Raw genomic sequence first — 19722 nt, forward strand, 5'->3', positions numbered from 1 at the left:
AGTTAGATTGACACACCAACCCCCAAAAGCCATGTGGGCGGAGCAGTCTCAATACAATGGATGTTTATTTACTCAGGATTTTCCAAAAGCTACCACTGGACAGTTTTTAAACAGGAACAAAGTCTAGGTGTGAAATTGACTGGTGGGTTTCTCCCCACCAACACACACCCATTAAGAAGACGGTGCCAAAGTCAAATTATGACAAACTGAGCTCCCAGCTAGCGGACACCAGCTTCAAGAAGTTACCTTGGTAAGAACTGGGTCACTGTTAGGTTCTAAAGCTGTAAGTAACAGAGGCCGGTGTTTCACCAGCAGCACCTCTGGACAAAGGCGTTTCTGCCGCAGCAGCACAGCGGACTTCTGACACCTTTGCTAAACGGTGTCCAGGCAGGCAGCAGCAGCACTAACTGTCTCTGCCAACACTTTCCTCACAAGGATGCACCAACCCATCCCAGGGAATCCCACCATGGCCTTGCCTGAGTGACAAGGCTTTGATGGTGACCCCTGTAAAATAGGCACCCACTAACCTAAGCACCCATCCGATGCCCCCACACCGGGGAACCTCCAGCAAGGGGAGGGAAAACTGTATTTTTTTCCCTCACTACTACTAGCTTTTCAGATTTCAGTAGCCATATTCCTGTTAGTAAAGATTACATTCCCCTTCCGCTACAAGGCTCTCCCATCAATACCAAATGGCATCAGTTATTACAATGCACTATTCATGGGAAGCCAAGGGCTGACCATGTCATACGCAGGCAGCCCCAGACCAGCTAGCTGCAGAGAGATAAGCCAAGGCAACGCAGCTAGACTGGGCCTCAGGAAAGATGGCCGAAAGTAGCAACAGAGGTCAGAGATACAGGCGGTAGGTACAGATGGCTGAGAAATAAACTTTGTTTTCCTGAACCAGCTCCATGACCGTTCTAAGTCCAAAAGGCAAATCACCCTGACACCCTGGAAGCATCCGGAGAATGATTTCTAGATTCTAAGTAATCTAAGAGAGGGTGATGGTTTGTTTATGTTTGGCCCAGGCAGTGGCACTATTAGATGTGGCCTTGTTGGATGGAGTAGGTGCGTCACTGTGGGTGTGGGCTTTAAGACCCTCACCCTAGCTGCCTGGGAGTCAGTCTTCCACTAGCAGCCTTCAGATGAAGATGTAGAACTCTCAGCTCCTCCTGCACCATGCCTGCCTGCATGCTGCTGTGCTCCCACCTTGATGATAATGGACTGAACCTCTGAACCCATAGGCCGGCCCCAATTAAATGTCCTTCGTAAGACTTGCCTTGGTCATGGTGTCTGTTCACAGCAGTTAAGACCCTAATTAAGACAGGGAGTGACCTCTAGGTCATATATATTATAAATGCTATCCACACTAGAATTCAATAACCCACTACCCAACGTTAACTGACCAATTCACCTGGTAGTTAAATCCTTTGTTCTAACCTGTGTTGGGGCCCAGTGGAACACAGTCAATTTGAGACAGGCTGTATTATTTAAAACATAACAGCAATTTAAAATTATCCTATGAAAAGAAAGATGTTCAGCACTTCCCAACAACCTGACTTCAATCCCAGGGACCTACAGGGTGGACAGAAAGAACCAACGCCTACAACCTGCCCTCTGACCAAATAACAGCTAGCATCTATCCCATGAACACTACCCTGGTCAAGATGGCTACAAGTTTATTTCATCAGATCAATGTATCCAAAGCCTCCGACCCCAATCTCAAAATGTCCAGACAGAAATGCTACTGAGATGCTTGGTGAGCTAGAACAATCCAGCACTTGACAGCAACAGACTTGCTTCGGCTCCTCTCAGAGCACTCTCAGAGTCTGGTGCATTTATATCCCAATATGAGTCTAACTTAAGTTACATTTTGCCTAGGTAGAAGTTTAAAACACCAGTTATTTTCAGAAAACATTCTCAAAAGCCTGTAATTTCTTCGGTATACTTAATTAACTTGCTCTCTCCCAACCATCCTCTTCCCCCCACAAAAAGAGAGCAAGAAAGGGGAAAAACACTGCATAAAGTAGCTATGTCACTCTGAAACATGAACACAAAACCTGGAACCCCTTAAGGCCCATCACCAGGTAGTCTGTTTTGAATGAGCTTACTAACTGAATGTGAGAGAGGCAACAATGTAGCATTCCTGATGTTAGCCTTAGAAGAAGCCCAGCATCTTTGACCTCCTGGGGCCACCACGTGAACATGACAGCCTGTGTGGACAGACGATGTCAAGCCAACACCAGAAGCGGTGCCTCAAGCTGTACAGCAGCTGAGCCCAGAAGAACCTGACAAAGAAAACACCTGCAGACACCGCACCAACTGTGACAGATAGAAATGGAACGTGTTTTGAACCACTTTAGAATGGTTTGTCTCCCAACAGAGGCTTGGGGCTATGGTTGACTGGGACAGTAAATGGCTCGGCTTGGCTCAGCTCTGGATTTCCTTACGGCTACTCCATGTGGATCTTCAACTTAATCTAGACTCTGCTTCTTATGACGCTCAACCTTTCTAAAACTCTGACGCATCTGCCTCTTCTGAAAAGGATTCCACACAGATAAGGAGAAAAGGGCTTCAACCAGACAGCTCCCCAGGAGAATGAGGCAAGGGGTTTGGAGATTCAGGGCTGCCTGGACTACTGAGTGAGTCCAAGGCCAGACAGAAATTAGGTGAGATTTGTCTCAAAACAAAATGCAAACAGAAGGCTAGAGATACAGCTCATCAGGAGAGCACTTACCAAGCACATAGGCAAGGCTCTGATCTCAGTGCCCAGTATTCTAAAGAAATGGGGCACAAGGGACGGGGAGGAGCTCTGGTCACTTAATTTTCTCCCATTATTCAACCAGGCTTTTAAAGAGTTTGCTTCTAAGCTAATGGCACCCACCAACAGAACTATTCAGATTTATTGTTGTGTATCTGTGTTCACCATGTGGGTCAGAGGGCACGTGTGAGAAAGCCAGAGGACAATTCTGCACAGGAGTCAGTCAGTCCTCTCCTGCTGCACTGAAATGGCTTCCAGGACTGACCTCCGGTACAAGTGCCTTGACCTGCTCACCCATCCTGCCAGTCATGCCTGGCTTTTTAAAAATTACGTATCTGCATGTGCTCAGTTTAATGCAGGCGGCTTTGGAAGTACACTGTGAACTTTAGAAGCAGTTATTATAACTGCAGTTTTAAGAAACTCATTTAACAATGCCAACCAAATATAAATTCCATTACTTAGAGAGTCCGAGAGCTCAGGGCTCGGCAAAATGAATGGTATGCAGTGGACTGGGTTTTCAAACATTTTCAGGAGGATTACAAAGCACTATCACCATTCCACAAGTGCAGGGAAATATTTCACACCCCAGGTACACGCGTAAACCCGGGGAAGTAATCTTAGAAACGGAGACTCCTCGTTGTAGGCTTTAGAATGCAATATGACAAATGAATCCTTTTCAAAAACCAGGAAAATAGAAACCAGCAGAAGTCAGCATCACAGCTGACCTCACTTCTTGTTCTAATTCTTATCTTGGCATGTCAGGGGAAAAAATGCTGTTTCAAGTGAAGACGGTGGCCACCACCTAAAAGGAACCTGTCAAGCCACAGAACAAATTCATAGGGTCTCTGCAGTAGTACTCATTTAGGTGCTTGCCTTTACCATTTTATGATAATCGTTTTGATGTCAAATTTTTACACATTCGAGGAGGGCTTGATGCATGCTCTTGGGCCAGGCAGAGCATGAGACACGGAGCAGCCTCTGCCTTCACAGACCCTGTCTTCTAGGAGGAGGACAAGGCAGATTTTAAAAATGCATTCACATAATTATTAACATGCACCACATGTAGAACAGATTTTAAAAACCTTTGGGCTGGAGGAGGAGAAAATGGGCTAGGCCAAAGATATGTGAACATCTCTTACCCACTACTTTATAACCTAACGGTAAAAAGGTAATTTGAACAGAGGCACTCTGCATGGATTGACCTGGGTTATTAAATGAAACTCTCAGGCTGGGTGTGGGATACCTTCCCACAAGGTATTGCTTGGAGAGGACACAGAGGTCTCTAAAACAGCACAAGCTATTGGTCTTGGTTATTCCACCAGAACTAAATGGTAAGACCCTATTGCTAAAAACAAAACACACTCTGAATACAGGACATATAAAAAAAATCAGGTTGCAACTGACCTGGAAATCCCCTCCCTGCTGGCTCATTTTATAGTGCTGGAAGAAGATACGCAGGGAGAAGATATACCCAGAGAGAAGACATCAATGGTCTTAACCAGTGCTGGCCCTGATGGCTACGAAACTGACCCGCCAGGCAAGACACGCCTACTAAGGGCAATAGTGGCCTGAAGGTTATGGGGGTGATTGATCGCTTTCTGATTAGATCTGAGGCCCACTCTGCAGGACGGCATTCATGGCTGGTGCTGGAAACCTGGTCAAAAGTCAGAGACTTGGGAGACTGTAGGATCCCAGGCCGTCTACTGCTGCTGCTGCTTTATCAAAACCTCCTTCTCTGTATTTATACTCGTGCCCGTAGTCCATGCTACTACTGGACTGGATCAACTCCCTCAGCCAAGGTTCGGGAACATTTTGGAAGAGAGAGGCAGAGAGAGCATATGGAAGGGGCGCTGAGAAATTATGTCCTCTGCTTACGACAGGGCCACCGTACTCAAACTCACTACAGCTTAGGATCAGTACAAGGGAAAATGAGGAGCCAACATCCTAGCAGGGAGCAATGGTTGGCCTCAGGGGAGGGAGGGAGGGAGGGAGGGAGGGAGGGAGGGAGGGAGGGAGGGAGGGAGGAAGGGAGGGAGGGAGGGAGGGAGGGAGGGAGGGAGGCCTTGAAGGAAGAGGTTAGATAAGGTAAAACTGGGGTTAGATAGGATAAAAAAAATTCAGTGGCCTAAAATCACCATGTTACACTCTATGCTGTGATGCTTATTAATCAGCTCTTTCTGGTACCAATAACACAGAGGATCCAACACAAATGATCTGTGTTCACGCCTCTCTAGCCAGCATCCATCAGCAGCACAATGCTATCCCAGTATTATTAAAGAAACACTTTTTCTGGACATGTGCATTCTTTCTGCCTTGTCCCCTCAAGCCTGGGCAGACAATACCACACTTTTAAAGATCCTTCCCAGACATGTCCACCTGAAACAATGGCTTCCCATTCTGTTGCTTCAACCAACCAAGTGACCTTGGCATTGACTCTGCCAGCTCAGCCTCCTTTAAACAGGTTACCTGTCTTCAACTGAGCAACAAATCCCAAGAAAAAAACACCAAGCAACCCGGGTTTGGTTTATCTAAAGATGGCCGTCAAGAAAATTGACGTACCTCAGGTACTAGGATAGCAGAAATACAGGTGCCGGAGGTGTCCTATTGAGTCCTAAGAGGAGTCCAGACTCAAGTATGTGTATCACAGTCTCTAAGCCACAGATCAGATGGCTGCCACAGGTATCTTGACTTCATCTTTCCCCAAACAATAACCTCTCAAAAGAATCACATTCATGGGTTTTTTTGTTTTGTTTTGTTTTGTCTTAAAAAAGAGGCCTGCTCATAAATCTAACATAGCTTATTAAATCCTACATACCTTGATTTATAAGTACATGGACAGGACATCTGAGTCTTTGAGAAATCTGACTTTGCTACTGAAGTGTGAGTTTTCTGACAGCTTACCCAAATGAAGAAAGAAATACCAGTAGTGGAGCAAGAGTGGTAAACTGGCATAACTAAGGACTCAACCAGAGCCCAGAGAGCTGCTTACCTTAAATAAAAAATAGCCTGTAATGTTTACTTTTGTAGGTGTGTACCTAGACTACCTCAATGGGGAGGCAGCATGGTCTTACAAAAGAAAAAAAAGGTTATTTTACTTGACATAATGTAAAATGACTTCCTATTGAGTAACTGTAAACACAAGGACATAGTTTTCCAGAGATCTTCCTCTAGTTCATTTATGGAAGAGAAATAAGAAAACCATTGGATTAAGAGCGTAACTACCTTGGATCAAGTGCCGTGTAACGTAAGTAAAATGACACATCAGTCAAGTGAGCATCATTACCACAGAGTACCCTTCCTCTCTTGGTCCCTCTCCACGGCAGCTGGTGAGAACTGGCAACTCTGGGACATCTGAACAGAGGGATTTAGAGCTGGGGGCTGTAAGGACAGAAAGTCCATGAATAGAGCTTCAGCCCAGGGTGACCACATGCTGCTCTGGTCAACCTGCTCAGCCTCTGAAGGAAGATCAAACATCTTTTAACAGAGCTGCAAAGTTTCTGTGGCAACCGAACACGCAGCACACTGCTGTCTCCCGAGGTTTAGATCTAGGTATCTGGGATGAAGGAATTTGGCGCAATCTTCATAACTATGATGATTATGTCAGTCGGCTGCTCGTTGACCCAGTAACTGTGTGCTACAGTGTTGGCCAACGTGCTTAGCAGAGAGGAGAGAGATGGTCAAGGCTGGACTCGTCCGTCCTTGAGTCCAAGGAGACAGAAATGGAAGGGACAGACACCAGTCCGATGAGTACGCCATCCCCTTGAACAGAGAAGCAGCATGACTTACTGCTGAGGAAAAACTGCTCCCAGGAAGGAAGCAAGCATCAACTACTTATCAGACCAACCTAACAGATTACCTATGGACTGTCAATTCCAAGAATCCAAGGGGAAAGGATTTAGAATTTCCCACAATGAGCAATCTACAAGACAAGAACAGCTTTTTACGTGCATAAAAAGAACAGTCAGTTCCATATGAAGAGGCTCGTGAAGAAAGTGTCTGTAAGCAGAATTATGTGGGCCGGGAGAGAGCTGATCAAGTGGTAGAAATACACCCAGACACAGGGGGATGGGGATGGGAAGCCAGGGAAGCCGGGAAGCCTCGGCCTGGGGAAGGGGGACCGGAATAGGGGGCAGGGTGGGGGGAGGGGTCTGGAGGCGGCAGGGCTGGCTCCACAGATCAAGGTAAGGGGAAGCATGGAACCAGTGAGGAGTACACACAGAACCTATTGGGGAGGCTTTACATGCTGACCACAGAGCTGGGACTCAGTAATACAACTGTATTACTCTTGAAATCATATTGGCTTCTGGCACACGACTATTTTATCAAGAAGGAATATTTCCAGATGCAACGGCAGAAATCAATGTGCTTAATCTCGGTTCCGGGTCATGCTTGTATCCTTTAGTAAAAAAAAAAAAAGGATACAGTAACAGAAGGAGCAGCATCTAAATGTACTCAGGGGATCACCATGAAACAACTAAGGCCACACAGCCTATGTAAAGGCTCTTTGTAACACGTGTGTCACACCGCAAGCACTCGGCAAACATCCAGTCATTATCTAGATGGGGAGGACAAAGGGGGTGGAGTGGGAGAAGCTAGTCAGTGGCAAGGCTATGAGGTAAATTATCACCAACTAAAAGGGTATTAAGAAATTATTAAAATAAAAAATAGCCAGGTAACCTATACATACACACACATAAATACAAATATATATTTATATATACATACATATATTTTACACAGAATTCCATTCAATAAGTTAGTGCATCAGCCATAACAGTTTTGTGTGTGTGTGTGTGTGTGTGTGTGTGTGTATTTGTGTGTGTGTTAATTACACAGAATTCCATTCCATAGGTTAGCATCAGCCATAAACAGGTTCAATGCAGATAAGGAACAGCTTAACCGGCAAGGCAGGCTAAATTGAATGGCCCCCGACGCTCATACACGTTTCCTGCTTCGAGTCACTGCTGCTCGGCTGGAGAGCTTCCACCTCAGCAAGCAGAGGCATGTGTCCTTGAATGGCAATCTCTGGAGTCCATTTACTCCTGGTACCGAAATCATGAAGACTCTCGGCACTAGGTCTTACACAGTGAACATGCGATATTTATATTCATAACCGGCAGTGTGTCAGGAATAAATCGATAGGTGCTGCACAGTAACCACAAAGAAACATAATAAACAAAACATCAGCTGAAATAATAAAGACCCGGCCAATCCAGCACACCAGACTAAAACATCCGTGATCCAAACAAAAGCAACGTTAATGGTTGCGGGGGAGAAAATTCAACATGGACGGATACCTAAGGTGTAAAAAACTCTGGTTTCATAATCGCAGAAGGGGGTTATATGAGAAAAGACCAAATATTCACTCAACATTACATCTTTATACGCACAGGCTACTCATCAGATTATAAACCTCCAAACCCTCCACCCTCTTAGAACATAAAAACAGTTCCTTGACAGGACGGTGCATGACTGGCTTTCTTACCAAGCACCAGATGGCTGGTGGGGACAGCTGCAGAAGCCAGGGCATCGGTGAGAACAATGTCAGACAGAGCACCATGACCACAAGGAACTCGGTGCACAGGGCAAGCACATACTAGATTAGTTTCAGCTACCCTGAGGGAACCTAGTAATTCATGGTCCTCAACCCTCCTAATGCTATGGCCCTTTAATTCAGTTCCTCATGTTGTGGGGACCCCCTCCAACCATAAAATTATTATCATTGCTAATTCATAACTAAGTTTGCTACCCTTACAGATCATAATATAAATAGCTGTGTTTTCCAATAGTCTTAGGTGACCCCTGTGAAAGGGTCGATTGACCCCCAAGTGGGTCATGACCCACAGGCTGAGAAGTGCTGGTCGTTTCCTCTAGGCTGGGACTTGCACGCTCAACATTCCAGAAGGCAGGCTTTTCACTGAAGCTGCTGCATGTGCTTTTAATTGCTAACGTGGGCGAGGCACATGCCAGTCTGGGTGCTGAAATACAGTATGTGGCTCTGAGGAAACCGGGCCCCTAGACTCAAGGCCTAAAAAGGAGGGTCCAAGCTTCCCAGGCAGCCGGAAGCTGGGCAAGTGATTTGAAGTGGGCTTCCCCTGAGCACCCCTCTGGGTACCACAAATAGCAAGTGAGAAGCAATCCAAAGTTCTCCTGCTGACTACCCAAGTGGCCTTGGGCAAGTTCCCTACCCTCCTTCCCCATAAACGTTAGCTTACCTGAACCACAGAAAAGTGTCTGGTAGTTGTAAAAATTAATAAATGAATTCACATAAAATGCTTCTAATAGTTCCTGTTGGTAGGATTCAGAAAGTGACTGTTGCTTACTTTTCTGTGGTGGTGTTTTTTTTTTTTGTTGTTGTTGTTGTTTTGTTTTGTTTTTTCTATTCTGTTTTGGGGACAGGGTCTTACTACATATATGGCCCAGTCTGATTTCAAGCTTGTAACTGACTGTGTTTTACTATGCTGATGTTCACTGTGTTCTCCCTACCATAGAAATAAGGGCTACAAACACTGTTTTAGGGTCACTTCCACCCTATATCCTCCAGCTCCCATGCCCCACACTTAAGGAGGGTAATAGAGAGGGTAGCAGAATTCTGCTTCAGGATACAAACCCCTGAATGTCAGTACTCCCCTCCTTAAAGCATCAACTTGATAAGTAACACTCAAATAAGCAAAGAAAAGCCTCTACTGTTTCCTTTCAAAACACAAGGGAGTTTCCAGGGTTGCTAATTAGATTTCACTTACACCTTAAAAAAAAAAAAACCCTCCTGCCTCAGGAGCCTTTCCATCAGGAGAAGAGGCTGCCCAGCCTGCCTCAACCAAACACAGCAGCCGCATACCATCAAAGATGATTCCTGCCACAGTCTGACTTTCTGTCTTACTGGGGCTGGGAAGTAAATTTCTTTCTCTTCAACTTTGCTAGAAGAACAAAAGGGGGGTGGCGGGGAGACAGCAGCTGCTGCCACTTAAGGGAGGAGACAGCAACACAAAAGGCCTTTCACCAGCACATTTCTTACCTCCCTAACAGGCCTCCCACCCGTGTCTCTTTTAAGTGTCTTGAGATGTTTTAGACCCAGTTCCGTGAGGGAAACTGTTCCCACCACAGCAGTCACCGCCCCTCTGAGGGCTGCTTGGCTCTTTCCACTCTGCAGCCTGCTGTTACCACAGCACCACCAAGAACCACCCAGCTCCCTGTAGTCAAGGCCCAGAGGGGATCGTCCATACTGTTGCCTGTCAGGAACAGGACACAATGACCACAAGCCTAGGATGTACACGCAATATCCTGTGTAAAGTTAGGAAACAACATTCTTCAGACTGGGACCAGTAACTACATAATATTAACGTATTCAGACTTCCAGAACATTCTCCCTCCCAATGAGGTCAGCAGTCAGGTTGGCTTGAACTAGAATTCTTTCTGCTTCCACCACAGAAACAGAATCCCCCTCACAGCAAAAGGCCAGGGGCCAACCCCCAGAGGAACAATACCCAAATCAGTGACTAAGATGTTCCCATAATGAGAACACCGTGACATTTAACATCTACCCTTAAGAGAAAGGCAGTCTGTCCTCAGCCAGGCCTAGTGGTAGAAGCCTGTTGTCATCCCAGCTATTCCAGAAACTGGGGCAGGAGTGACCACAGATCACAAATTCAAGGCCAACCTGGGTCACTTTGCAAGACCCTATACCAAGACTTGAAATAAAAAGTCTGAGAATACAGCCCATGGCTGAGTGTTTGCCAAGCATAGGCTGGCTGGCTGGCTGGCTGGCTGGCTGGCTGGCTGGCTGGCTGGGTGGATGGGTGGATGGATGGACAGACAGACAGATGGATGGATGGACAGATGAAAGTAGGCAGGTGCATACAGCCTTCACTTTCCCTTCAACATCTCAAATAAAGTGATTTCTCTTGTCACAACAGCTAGATTTCCATATTAACTCATCCCAACTTTCCCACAGAAACATACATTTCAATTCTGCAAACAAGATGACAGCCTACAGTAACACGACACTAACTTAGCTTACAATTCGCTCTCATCTTAATGAAAAACACGGACTCCCCACAAGAGCAGTTAGAACCAGGAACTCTGAGATGCGTTCCAGTAACAACCCTGCGCTGAACCGCACCCCTCCAGAATGAAGAGACATTGCGGCCCCGGCATCAGATTACCCAACCCACCGTGGGGAGAGACTCAACCAGCGTGTCCATTAACGATTAAGAGTAGCCCTCAAGCACTGATAGACATGGGGGACGAGGGCGCTAAGCCATTTGTTCAGCAACGCAGATACAGAAGGGAAGCTCTTTTTCTTTTCTGTTTCAAGTCGAGGCTCACAACGAAGCAACCAAGAGTCACAGCAAAAATGGGGTCAAACCTAAACGCAAGCCCAGACCTGCATCAAAGACCCTCAGGAAGCATTTATATGAAGTCCTCTAAAATCCCCAGCAAGGATGATTTTAATTGGTGTGCGTGTGTGTGTGTGTGTGTGTGTGTGTGTGTGAGATACACTTGGGAGCTACAATCAAGTTCTTCCTAGATCTCTTCATCTTGATTTCTTGATTTCTTGCAATGGCCTCTCAAGGAACTTGGTTCATTGATTTGGCCACACTGTCTGGTCAGCCAATGAGCTTCAAGGGTCTGTCCACCTCTACCCAATGCTTGCACTAACTAGCCTAGGGGCAGCACCGCTCTGACTGGATTCACTTGCATGAGTACTGGGGATACAAACTCAACCCTACTTGGCACACGCTCTCCCTCCCGAGCCACTTGCCCAATCCTTTCAGTGATGTCTAGAACCGTAATTAGAGCTCCAGAAACCGGAGCTTGGAGAAGACAAGCTTTTCAAGTATTCCCACACAACCAATGCCCTACCCTTGCAAACCCTCAAGTGGCAGGGTGATCACGAAGGTCGGGATCTGGGAGAGTAGCTGGGGACCCAGAGGCTGCTCAGAAAAACACTCGGAGAGGTATCAGATGGGCAGATGACTCTCACTCCCACCACGCAACCACACATTACCACCCTGCAAAGCAGTTACAAAACAGAAACGAAACTCAAAACTGGAAAGGCTGTGTGTTTTAATCACATGCTTTAGGGAGTCAATAGATTACTAATTACTAATTTTTGTGGGTATTTGAAATTAACATAGATAAAGAGGAGGAGAATCCTGAAGAGAGCAAGAATTAGATTTACGTTGTTGAACTGTTCTCCGGCCTATAAAAAGTGTGTAAGAAGAGATGCATATCTGATGGTATTCAAACAGTTAAAGCCACCACAAAAACCTGCTCAGATTACTCAATCTTCATGAGCAGCTGAAAGCCGAAGGCAGGAGGCAAACTGGTAAGGACATGGGTCCAGCTCCAGAGCCAAAACAGTTGTCCTAGTTTGCTTTTCTGCTGCTCTGACTTTTTTTTTTCTTTAAAGCAACTCAGGAGAAAAGAGTTTGTTGCACCGTACACTTCCAGGTCACCCTTGATCACCGCGGGAAGTCAGGACACTGAAGCAGAGACCACAGGAGAAATGCTGCTCCTCTGGCTTATCTCCCGTGGCTTGCTCTGCTTGCTCGCTTTCGAAACCGCAACCCAAGACCATCTGCCCAGGGGTGGCAACACCCAGAGTGGGCGGGGCTCTCCCACATCGATCCACATTCAAGAAAAAGTCTCCACAGGCCAATCAGGTGGAAGCATTTATCACTGAGGGTCCCTCTTCTCAGGTGACTCCAGTTTGTGTCAAATTGGCAACACCAACTGGCACTGCAGCTCTGCACAGGCCCTGATCACTTGGCGAGGAACCAAACACAGTCATGGCACAGGAAGTAAGCGGAGTGGCAATGGGCAAGGAGCAAAGTGCTAACCGGGACGTCAGACAGCCCACCTCCAGCTTCCTTGCATTTAGGGCTGGCTGTCTTCAGTGAGGTCCCCACTCATCCCAAACTGTCCCTACTTTTCCTCATGGGGCAGGTGTCTTTCTATACTGCTGGACTGGTCAAGTCAAATTAAATAATTAGCTTGCTAACTTTAGCTGTGTGTATTTATGTTAATTTCCATGTATTTACATATGAATCAGATGGGTAAGGGGATGTGTGGAGGCCACCGGGTGTGTTCCTCAATCTCTCCAGCTCTACCTCGTTTTTCTTGTTGTTTAAATGTGTATCTATTTGGTGAGGAGAAGAAGAACCATGAGTTCCAGGGATTGAACTCTGGTTGCCAGGCCTTGTGCAGAGAGCCCTTCCTTACTTATGAGCCATCTAGCAGGCCGTTCATCTTATATTCTAACAGGGTCTCTTACCGAACCCATCTTGGCTAGGCTCCCAGAGACAGAGCTCCAGCCGTGTCTGTCTCCCGGGGATGGGATTCAATGCCTCGTGCTTGCCTAGCTCAACTTACCAACCAATCCCTCTCCCCAGTCTTAATGGCAGCGTGTCTACTCCACTAAACATTTCTTCCTGAAGAAATCTAACACTTAATGCCAAATTTCCTGGCTAGAAATCTACAAAATAACTAGGTCAGATAAATTGACCTCCCAACTTCCGTGTTTTAATACAATAGTCCAAAGTCTAACGAGTACATCACTTACGTGATTTCAGAAATCATGTACACATATCACCACCTAGGGAAGAGTATTCCTCTGTAAAACAAGAACCACAGGGTAACAACTAGCTTCGCTCTCACCTTTAAGTGTAATTATAGACGTGTGTAACAGTCTCTAGCATGGTAACCGATCTCACCTCCCAGTATCCCGGGTGCCTCCCCCACCTCACCTCCCACTAGATTACCACTGGAAAAAGTCAGTCCCCGCCTGGCCACTGCGCACTGCTCTGGGTCTATTTCAGGATGCCATCTATCCTGTCTGTTTAGCTGTCTCCTCCTTCTCCCCATTTGGCAGCAGGAACAACCCCATCCCTTAAATTTATAGGTGAAAAATACTGGTTTCTAAGTGATCCTTTTTAAAAAAAAAAAAAGCAATAAAACTATTTTCACTTAAAAAAAAAAAAGACAGAGCCAAAAGGCAGTGCTCATAATTTAAGTCACGAAGAGAATGCAAATTAAGGCTCAAATTATATTTTCTGACTCAACTTTAACTTCTAACAGCTCCTTACAGGCTTTGAAATTTATGTTGCGAGGGGGGAAAAAGGTTAAGAATAACTTCCCAGAAAATCTACAGGAAAAGTATCAAGTTCAACCTTAACTCCTAAATATTTTTCTATATTGTTACTGGACTGCAATTTATATCAGACAGAAGTACACCGCCCCCAAAAGAGTCTACTCCAGAAGACTGATTACCAAACACTATTGATTATGCCATTTTCCTCTGTCTTAAACTAATTCTGAGAAGCCCACATGAGTGACGCTAGTGAAATATAATCAATTAGGGGAAGCCCCTTGAGTTAACAGAAAGCATGATTTTAGAGAGTCTGCAGCCTTCAAAATATGTTCTCCAACAAAGGTTCTATTTTCCAGATGCTGTGCACCCTACTAAGATAGGGTGAATTATGGCTAAAACACTGTGGGCTTTTGTTGTTGTTGTCTTATGTGTGGGGTGTTACCAAACCTATCAAGTTTTACATAATAAAAAAGTCTTCTTAGAACACAGAGATCTGTGGAAGGGCATTCAGGAAACCTGTAAACTGAGGCCCACCCAGACCTTACACGTGCCGGAAAGCCATGTTCCTCTGTTTACCACACTCAGAGGGCAGGGCAGTCAAAGCCTTTATCAATTCACCTATTAGGTTATAGTTTGTTGAGCAGTTTCTGTGCACTGGGCACTTTAAAGGAGCTAGATGTCGGAGGTAAAAAAAATGGCTGCCCGCCATTGGAACACTGACTTGTAAGTACAGAATCTGTGTAGTCAAAGGAAAACAGTACACACTGGAGACTGGAGTGGGGCGGAGGTTGGGGGAGTAGAGGACTCTCAAGGAGGTGGTAAGCCTTCAGTCCCAGAACTGGGGGGGGGGGGGGGGTATACGTCTGAGTTTGAGGCCAGTCTGGTCTATACAGCGGATTCTAGGACTGGCAGGGCTACACCCAGACACAACCTGTCTAAAAAAAACAACAACACAAAAAATAAGAAACCTGTCTACCTCAGAGATTCAATGAACTGTATTCTGGGGAGAAAAGTATATTACAGAAAAACACCACCTCCATTTCCAAAAACTATTAATAAATCTAACACATTACTTAATGACTTCCTCACATGAACCTTGATGTAACCAATCCTTGTATAGAGTGCTTGCCTAGCATGCAGAAGGTTCTGGTTCACTCCCCTATATCACAAAGCATAACAAAATAAACTAAAAACCTAATGTCTCCATCTTATAAATAAAACAGTTCATTTTAAGAAGATCATGACTGAAAGAGGCAGCCTGTGATGGTTTGCCTATGTTGGGCCCAGAGAATGGCACTATTAGAAGGTGTGGCCCTGTTGGTATAGGTGCAGCCTTGATGGAGTGGGTGTGTCACTGTGGGTGTGGGCTTTAAGGCCCTCATCCTAGCTGCCTGGAAGCCAGTCTTCCACTAGCAGCTTCAGATGAAGATGTAGACCTCTCATCTCCTCCTGCACCATGCCCTGCCTAGATGCTGCCATGTTCCCACCTTGATGATAACGGACTGAACTTCTGAACCTGTAAGCCAACCCCAATTAAATGTTGTCCTTATAAGAGTTGCCTTGGTCATGGTGTCTGTTCACAGCAGTACAACCTTACCTAAGACACCAAGCCAGGTCTTTTCATTCAATAATTCCACTATCCAACAATAGCCTGGAGAGGAGGTAAAGCAAACGATAGTTTTAGCTCATCAACGACTCGGTGTAGGTTGCATAACTTTGCAGGCATGCACTACCCTCTGCATGGCACGCCAACTGGTGTTGCTGTTACTGTAGTAACATGGAAACATCACACCACAAAACACCCTACCCAGAATGCTTTTCAAGGTTACTACAAAACCGCAGTGACGATCTTGATAACCAGGTACAAACTTCAGAGGTCAGTATCTGTGGCAACCATTTCAATTTTCTTTTACTCATCTTACGTACACTTAATCTTTCAGTTCCTTTGGGTCCAGCCTCAGGGGTCACTGCGTACAGCTTCACAGAGCAAAAGGACAAGAACGTGTGTACGTACGCACTTCAATGCTGAGCCCTAGCAGAAACCGACTGGGAATTCTGATGCAAAGACAAGGAGAAAGAGGAGGAAGGACAGCCAGCGGAAGGGAAAACGCTACTTGCCTGTTTCTTCATCTATCCTGAAAACACCAACACCAGAGCCATCTCTGATGGAATACCGGATCTCTCCATCTCTCCCGGTGTCCTCATCGTGAGCTGACACGGTCATTACTGATGAGCCCATAGGGACGTCTTCTTTCACTGTGCCCTTCTCCACGAAGCTGGAGAACACTGGCGCGTGTAAGTTCTCATTCACGTCCACGACCTCCACTTCCACGTAGCCAGTGGAAGACAGAGACGCCGGCTTCCCTTTGTCTTTGGCCCTCACGGTGAGATTATACAGTTGCTTCTTCTCAAAGTCCAGCTGCTGGACAATTCTCACTGCCCCGCTGAGTTTATCCACATCGAAGTGGCCTTCTCCGTGGTCCAGGAGGCTGTATCTCACCTGACTGGACTGACCTACATCAGGGTCATGGGCTTCTAACCACATGATGATGGTTCCTTCCGGTAGGTCTTCTCGAACCTTCACGGAGTAACTGGGTGGAATGAACCTAGGTGGGTTGTCATTAACATCATCGAGTGACACTTTCAGAAGCACAGTGGAGGACAGCCAGGGTTCCTCTGTGGCTTGGTCCCTGGCCTCGATCTTCAGGTAATGTACACGCTGCACTTCACGATCCAAAGGCTGGATAATTTTCACCACACCGGTCACCCTGTCGATCGCAAACTTCTCTGTGTCCGTGAGGATGGCGTATGTCACGTGTCCGCTGGGGCCCAGGTCTTTATCGGTGGCCTCTACCTGGATGATTTCACTGTTTATCTCCTTGTCTTCGCTCACTTCGACAAAATAGCTCTCCTGTAAAAACTCGGGCGCGTTGTCATTGGCATCCAGAACGGTGACATCCAGAAGGCGCCAGGCAGCCCTCTGGGGTATACCAAGGTCATACACGGTAATGTTCAGTGTGTATTTGTCCGTTACTTCTCGGTCAAGTGGAGAGAGGACTTTCAGCATTCCTGTTTCCATGTCAACAGTAAAGCAACTGTCATCATTCCCTCCAGAGATAGCATAGACCAGTTTCCCATTGAAGCCAGAGTCAAGGTCAGTAGCATTCATGAATAGTATACTGGCGCCCACTGGGAGGTCCTCCTTTACCTCAATTCCTGTTGGAAGAGAACCCCTAAACTGTGGGGCATGGGCGTTGACGGAGTGAGAATCAAAGAAAATATCCTCCGCGTCCCCCTGATGGTGTAATTTATTCGCCTGCAGGAGTTTCTCTGCCAGCATTTTGGCAACACCGGTCTCCTCACACCGCAAGTTTACTGGCTTGCGACTGGCAGCCACCGTTAGGTTGATATATAATGGTGTGGCAAAATTTTCTCCGTCTGTAGCTGTGATTCTCAAGCTGTGAAAGGAAACCTTTGCACCCAAGCCGTCCATGAGCGAGTGCTTCAATGACAGCACACCAGAGCTGGGGTTTAAGCCAAACAAATCCAACTCATTTCCAGCTTCAATCTGGTACCGGACCAACTGCAGCTCATCAGCGTCAATGGCAGAAACCGTGGTTATCTGCTCCCCTACACCCAGGTCTCGGGGAATTGTCCCTTCACAGTTTGTCTTCTCAAACAGGGGGGTGTTGTCATTCAGGTTATTCAGAGTAATTGTGGCAAGGACTTCAACTTCCCGGCGGTACGGTAAGCCCCAGTCGGAAGCACGAATCCTCAGCATGTAGACGCGAGGCATCAGTTCATAGTCCAGATTCTCAGAGGTACTCACAGCACCCGTAAAGTGGTCGATGACAAATGGCACGTGATTTAAGTTTGCAATACTGTAAGTCACGTAGCCATTCTCCCCCTCGTCAGGGTCAACCGCGCTCACCCTCATGACCGGGGTACCGACGGGTGCATTCTCATCAAAGGATGCTTTGTACGAGGTCTGTGTAAACTCCGGGGGGTTGCTGTTTGTACCTACAACTTTGACCACGACTTTGGTGGAGGCTCGTCTGTCACTTGTTGTCACCTCAAGCTCAAAATGGGTTGTGTGCTGCCTTTTAATTGGTTCTAAAATGGAAATGAGACCCGTGTTGTGATTTAAACCGAATTTGGGTTTTCCAGGAGTGCTTTTAAAAACGTACCTCAAATGGGAATAACTAGGAATAGCCTTGACCAGGACCACGGGTGTATGTGGAGGGGCAAACTCACTGATCTCAGCTCTGTAAACATCCATTTCAAACTTGACCGGGCCAGCTCTGAACTGAGGAGAAATGACGTGAATGACTTTCACAGGGGAAAACTGCGGAGGAGTTCCTTTGTCTTTAGCCTGCACTGTCAGGTTGTAGCCATAAGGATGGCTGTCCCAGTCGACGCCCCCGACGGCTTTCACTTTGAATGCTTTACTCCCTGGGAAAGACCTCACCGTTTTAAACTGCTGAAGGAGGTCGCCAGCCACAATGCTCAAAGATGCTATCTCCCCGTTGGCACCCTGATCGCAGTCCTCCACAGTGATAATGGCGTACGTTGGGTCCTTGTCCAGCTCAGATGGTGATAACGTCACGGCGGTTATCTCGGGTGCGCACTCATTAGCCTGCTCCACGTGAACCGTCAGCTTGGCCAGACTGCTGACCCCACTGCTACCGTACAGCTTCATTCCCCGGTCCACAGCCAAGATCTCCAGCTCATAGCGCTGGGTCTCCAGGACATCAAGCCTGCCAGTCAAAACAACCACACCACTGGTTGGGTGGATGGCAAACATGTCCGTTCTGTCTTTAAAGCTGTAGTAAAATTCGCCGTTGGTTCCAATGTCCGCATCCGTGGCACTGACTCTTGCGATACTGGTCCTTATGGCTGTGTTTTCCGGCAGAGAAACGCTGTAGGACGTGGGTGAGAACAACGGCCGTAAGTCGTTTGTATCCAGCACTTGCACCCTGACCTTGGCTCGGGCCTCGGCATCTGTGACTTTTTCAACTGCTTTGATTACCAGTGTGTAATGGTCTCTCACTTCTCGGTTCAGGATGGCAGTATTCCCTCCCTTGGTTCTTATCCTTAGAAAGCAAAAGTCTCCGAGAACATACTCTTCCGCTTTGAACAGGTTTTCGTTGTCTCCTGAGATGATTTTGTACCTTATTTCCCACGAGGGGTCTAAGATGTAGATGCCCATTTTTCTAGGGTGGCCGACATAGGTCTTTGCGGCCGAGTTTTCGTGCACAGTGACATTGTACTGGACGTGTGTAAACTGGAGGGAAGGGGTCGGTTCAAGTCTTTGGCTTCCATCACCATCTCCAAAATGCTGGAGGAAGAGGAGCAGAAGCAGAAGCAAGGCCAAGTGTCTCCCCATTGTTCAACTCTTGGCCACCTGGAACAGAAGAAGAAAAGAGTGTCACTTGTTGGGGGAAAGAATAGATTGTAAACTTAAGCCTTACGCAGTAAGCATTTCCCCACACAGTGAGTGCACGCTTTCAGACGTAAACATCAGCACGCTAGCAACTCCAGAACTCTGTCTCACAGCCATCTTTTCCTTATTGTTGCTTTCATGTGCACAGGTGCATGCTGGGAACAGGTCCTCTGCAGAGCAATTCTCTTCTTAAACCACTGCCATCTCTCCAACCCTGAATTTTATTGTTAAACTTAAGTCTTCCGGCCAAACACAGACATCAGTTTTTGAAAAAGCATGCCATGAATCGTGCGTGCCTCCTCTTACACTCGAGGAACTACATCCTCAAAAATCATATAAGCTTAATTTTATGGGAGGAAGAATTAATTTCACCTAACCCAGGCTGGCCTCAAACTCATTACGTAGTCAAGGATGGACTTGAACCCC

At 46.6% G+C, this 19722-nt stretch overlaps 1 protein-coding gene across 14 annotated transcripts in view; it reads right to left on the reverse strand.

Annotated features, from left to right (window-relative positions):
- The window catches only part of Fat1 (FAT atypical cadherin 1), a 119417-nt gene that overhangs the window by 84935 nt on the left and 14760 nt on the right, over nt 1–19722 (reverse strand). For all 14 annotated transcript variants that reach the window (XR_005494675.2, XM_063275780.1, XM_063275784.1 and 11 more), the window contains 1 exon segment: nt 15972–19257. Coding sequence is in view for 13 of the 14 variants with exons in the window: in XM_063275780.1 (XP_063131850.1) it covers nt 15972–19239 (3268 nt within the window). In the remaining variant the exon portion in view is untranslated.

Source organism: Rattus norvegicus, chromosome 16 (assembly GCF_036323735.1).
Source record: "Rattus norvegicus strain BN/NHsdMcwi chromosome 16, GRCr8, whole genome shotgun sequence".
In the NCBI taxonomy this organism is placed as follows: Eukaryota; Metazoa; Chordata; class Mammalia; order Rodentia; family Muridae; genus Rattus; species Rattus norvegicus.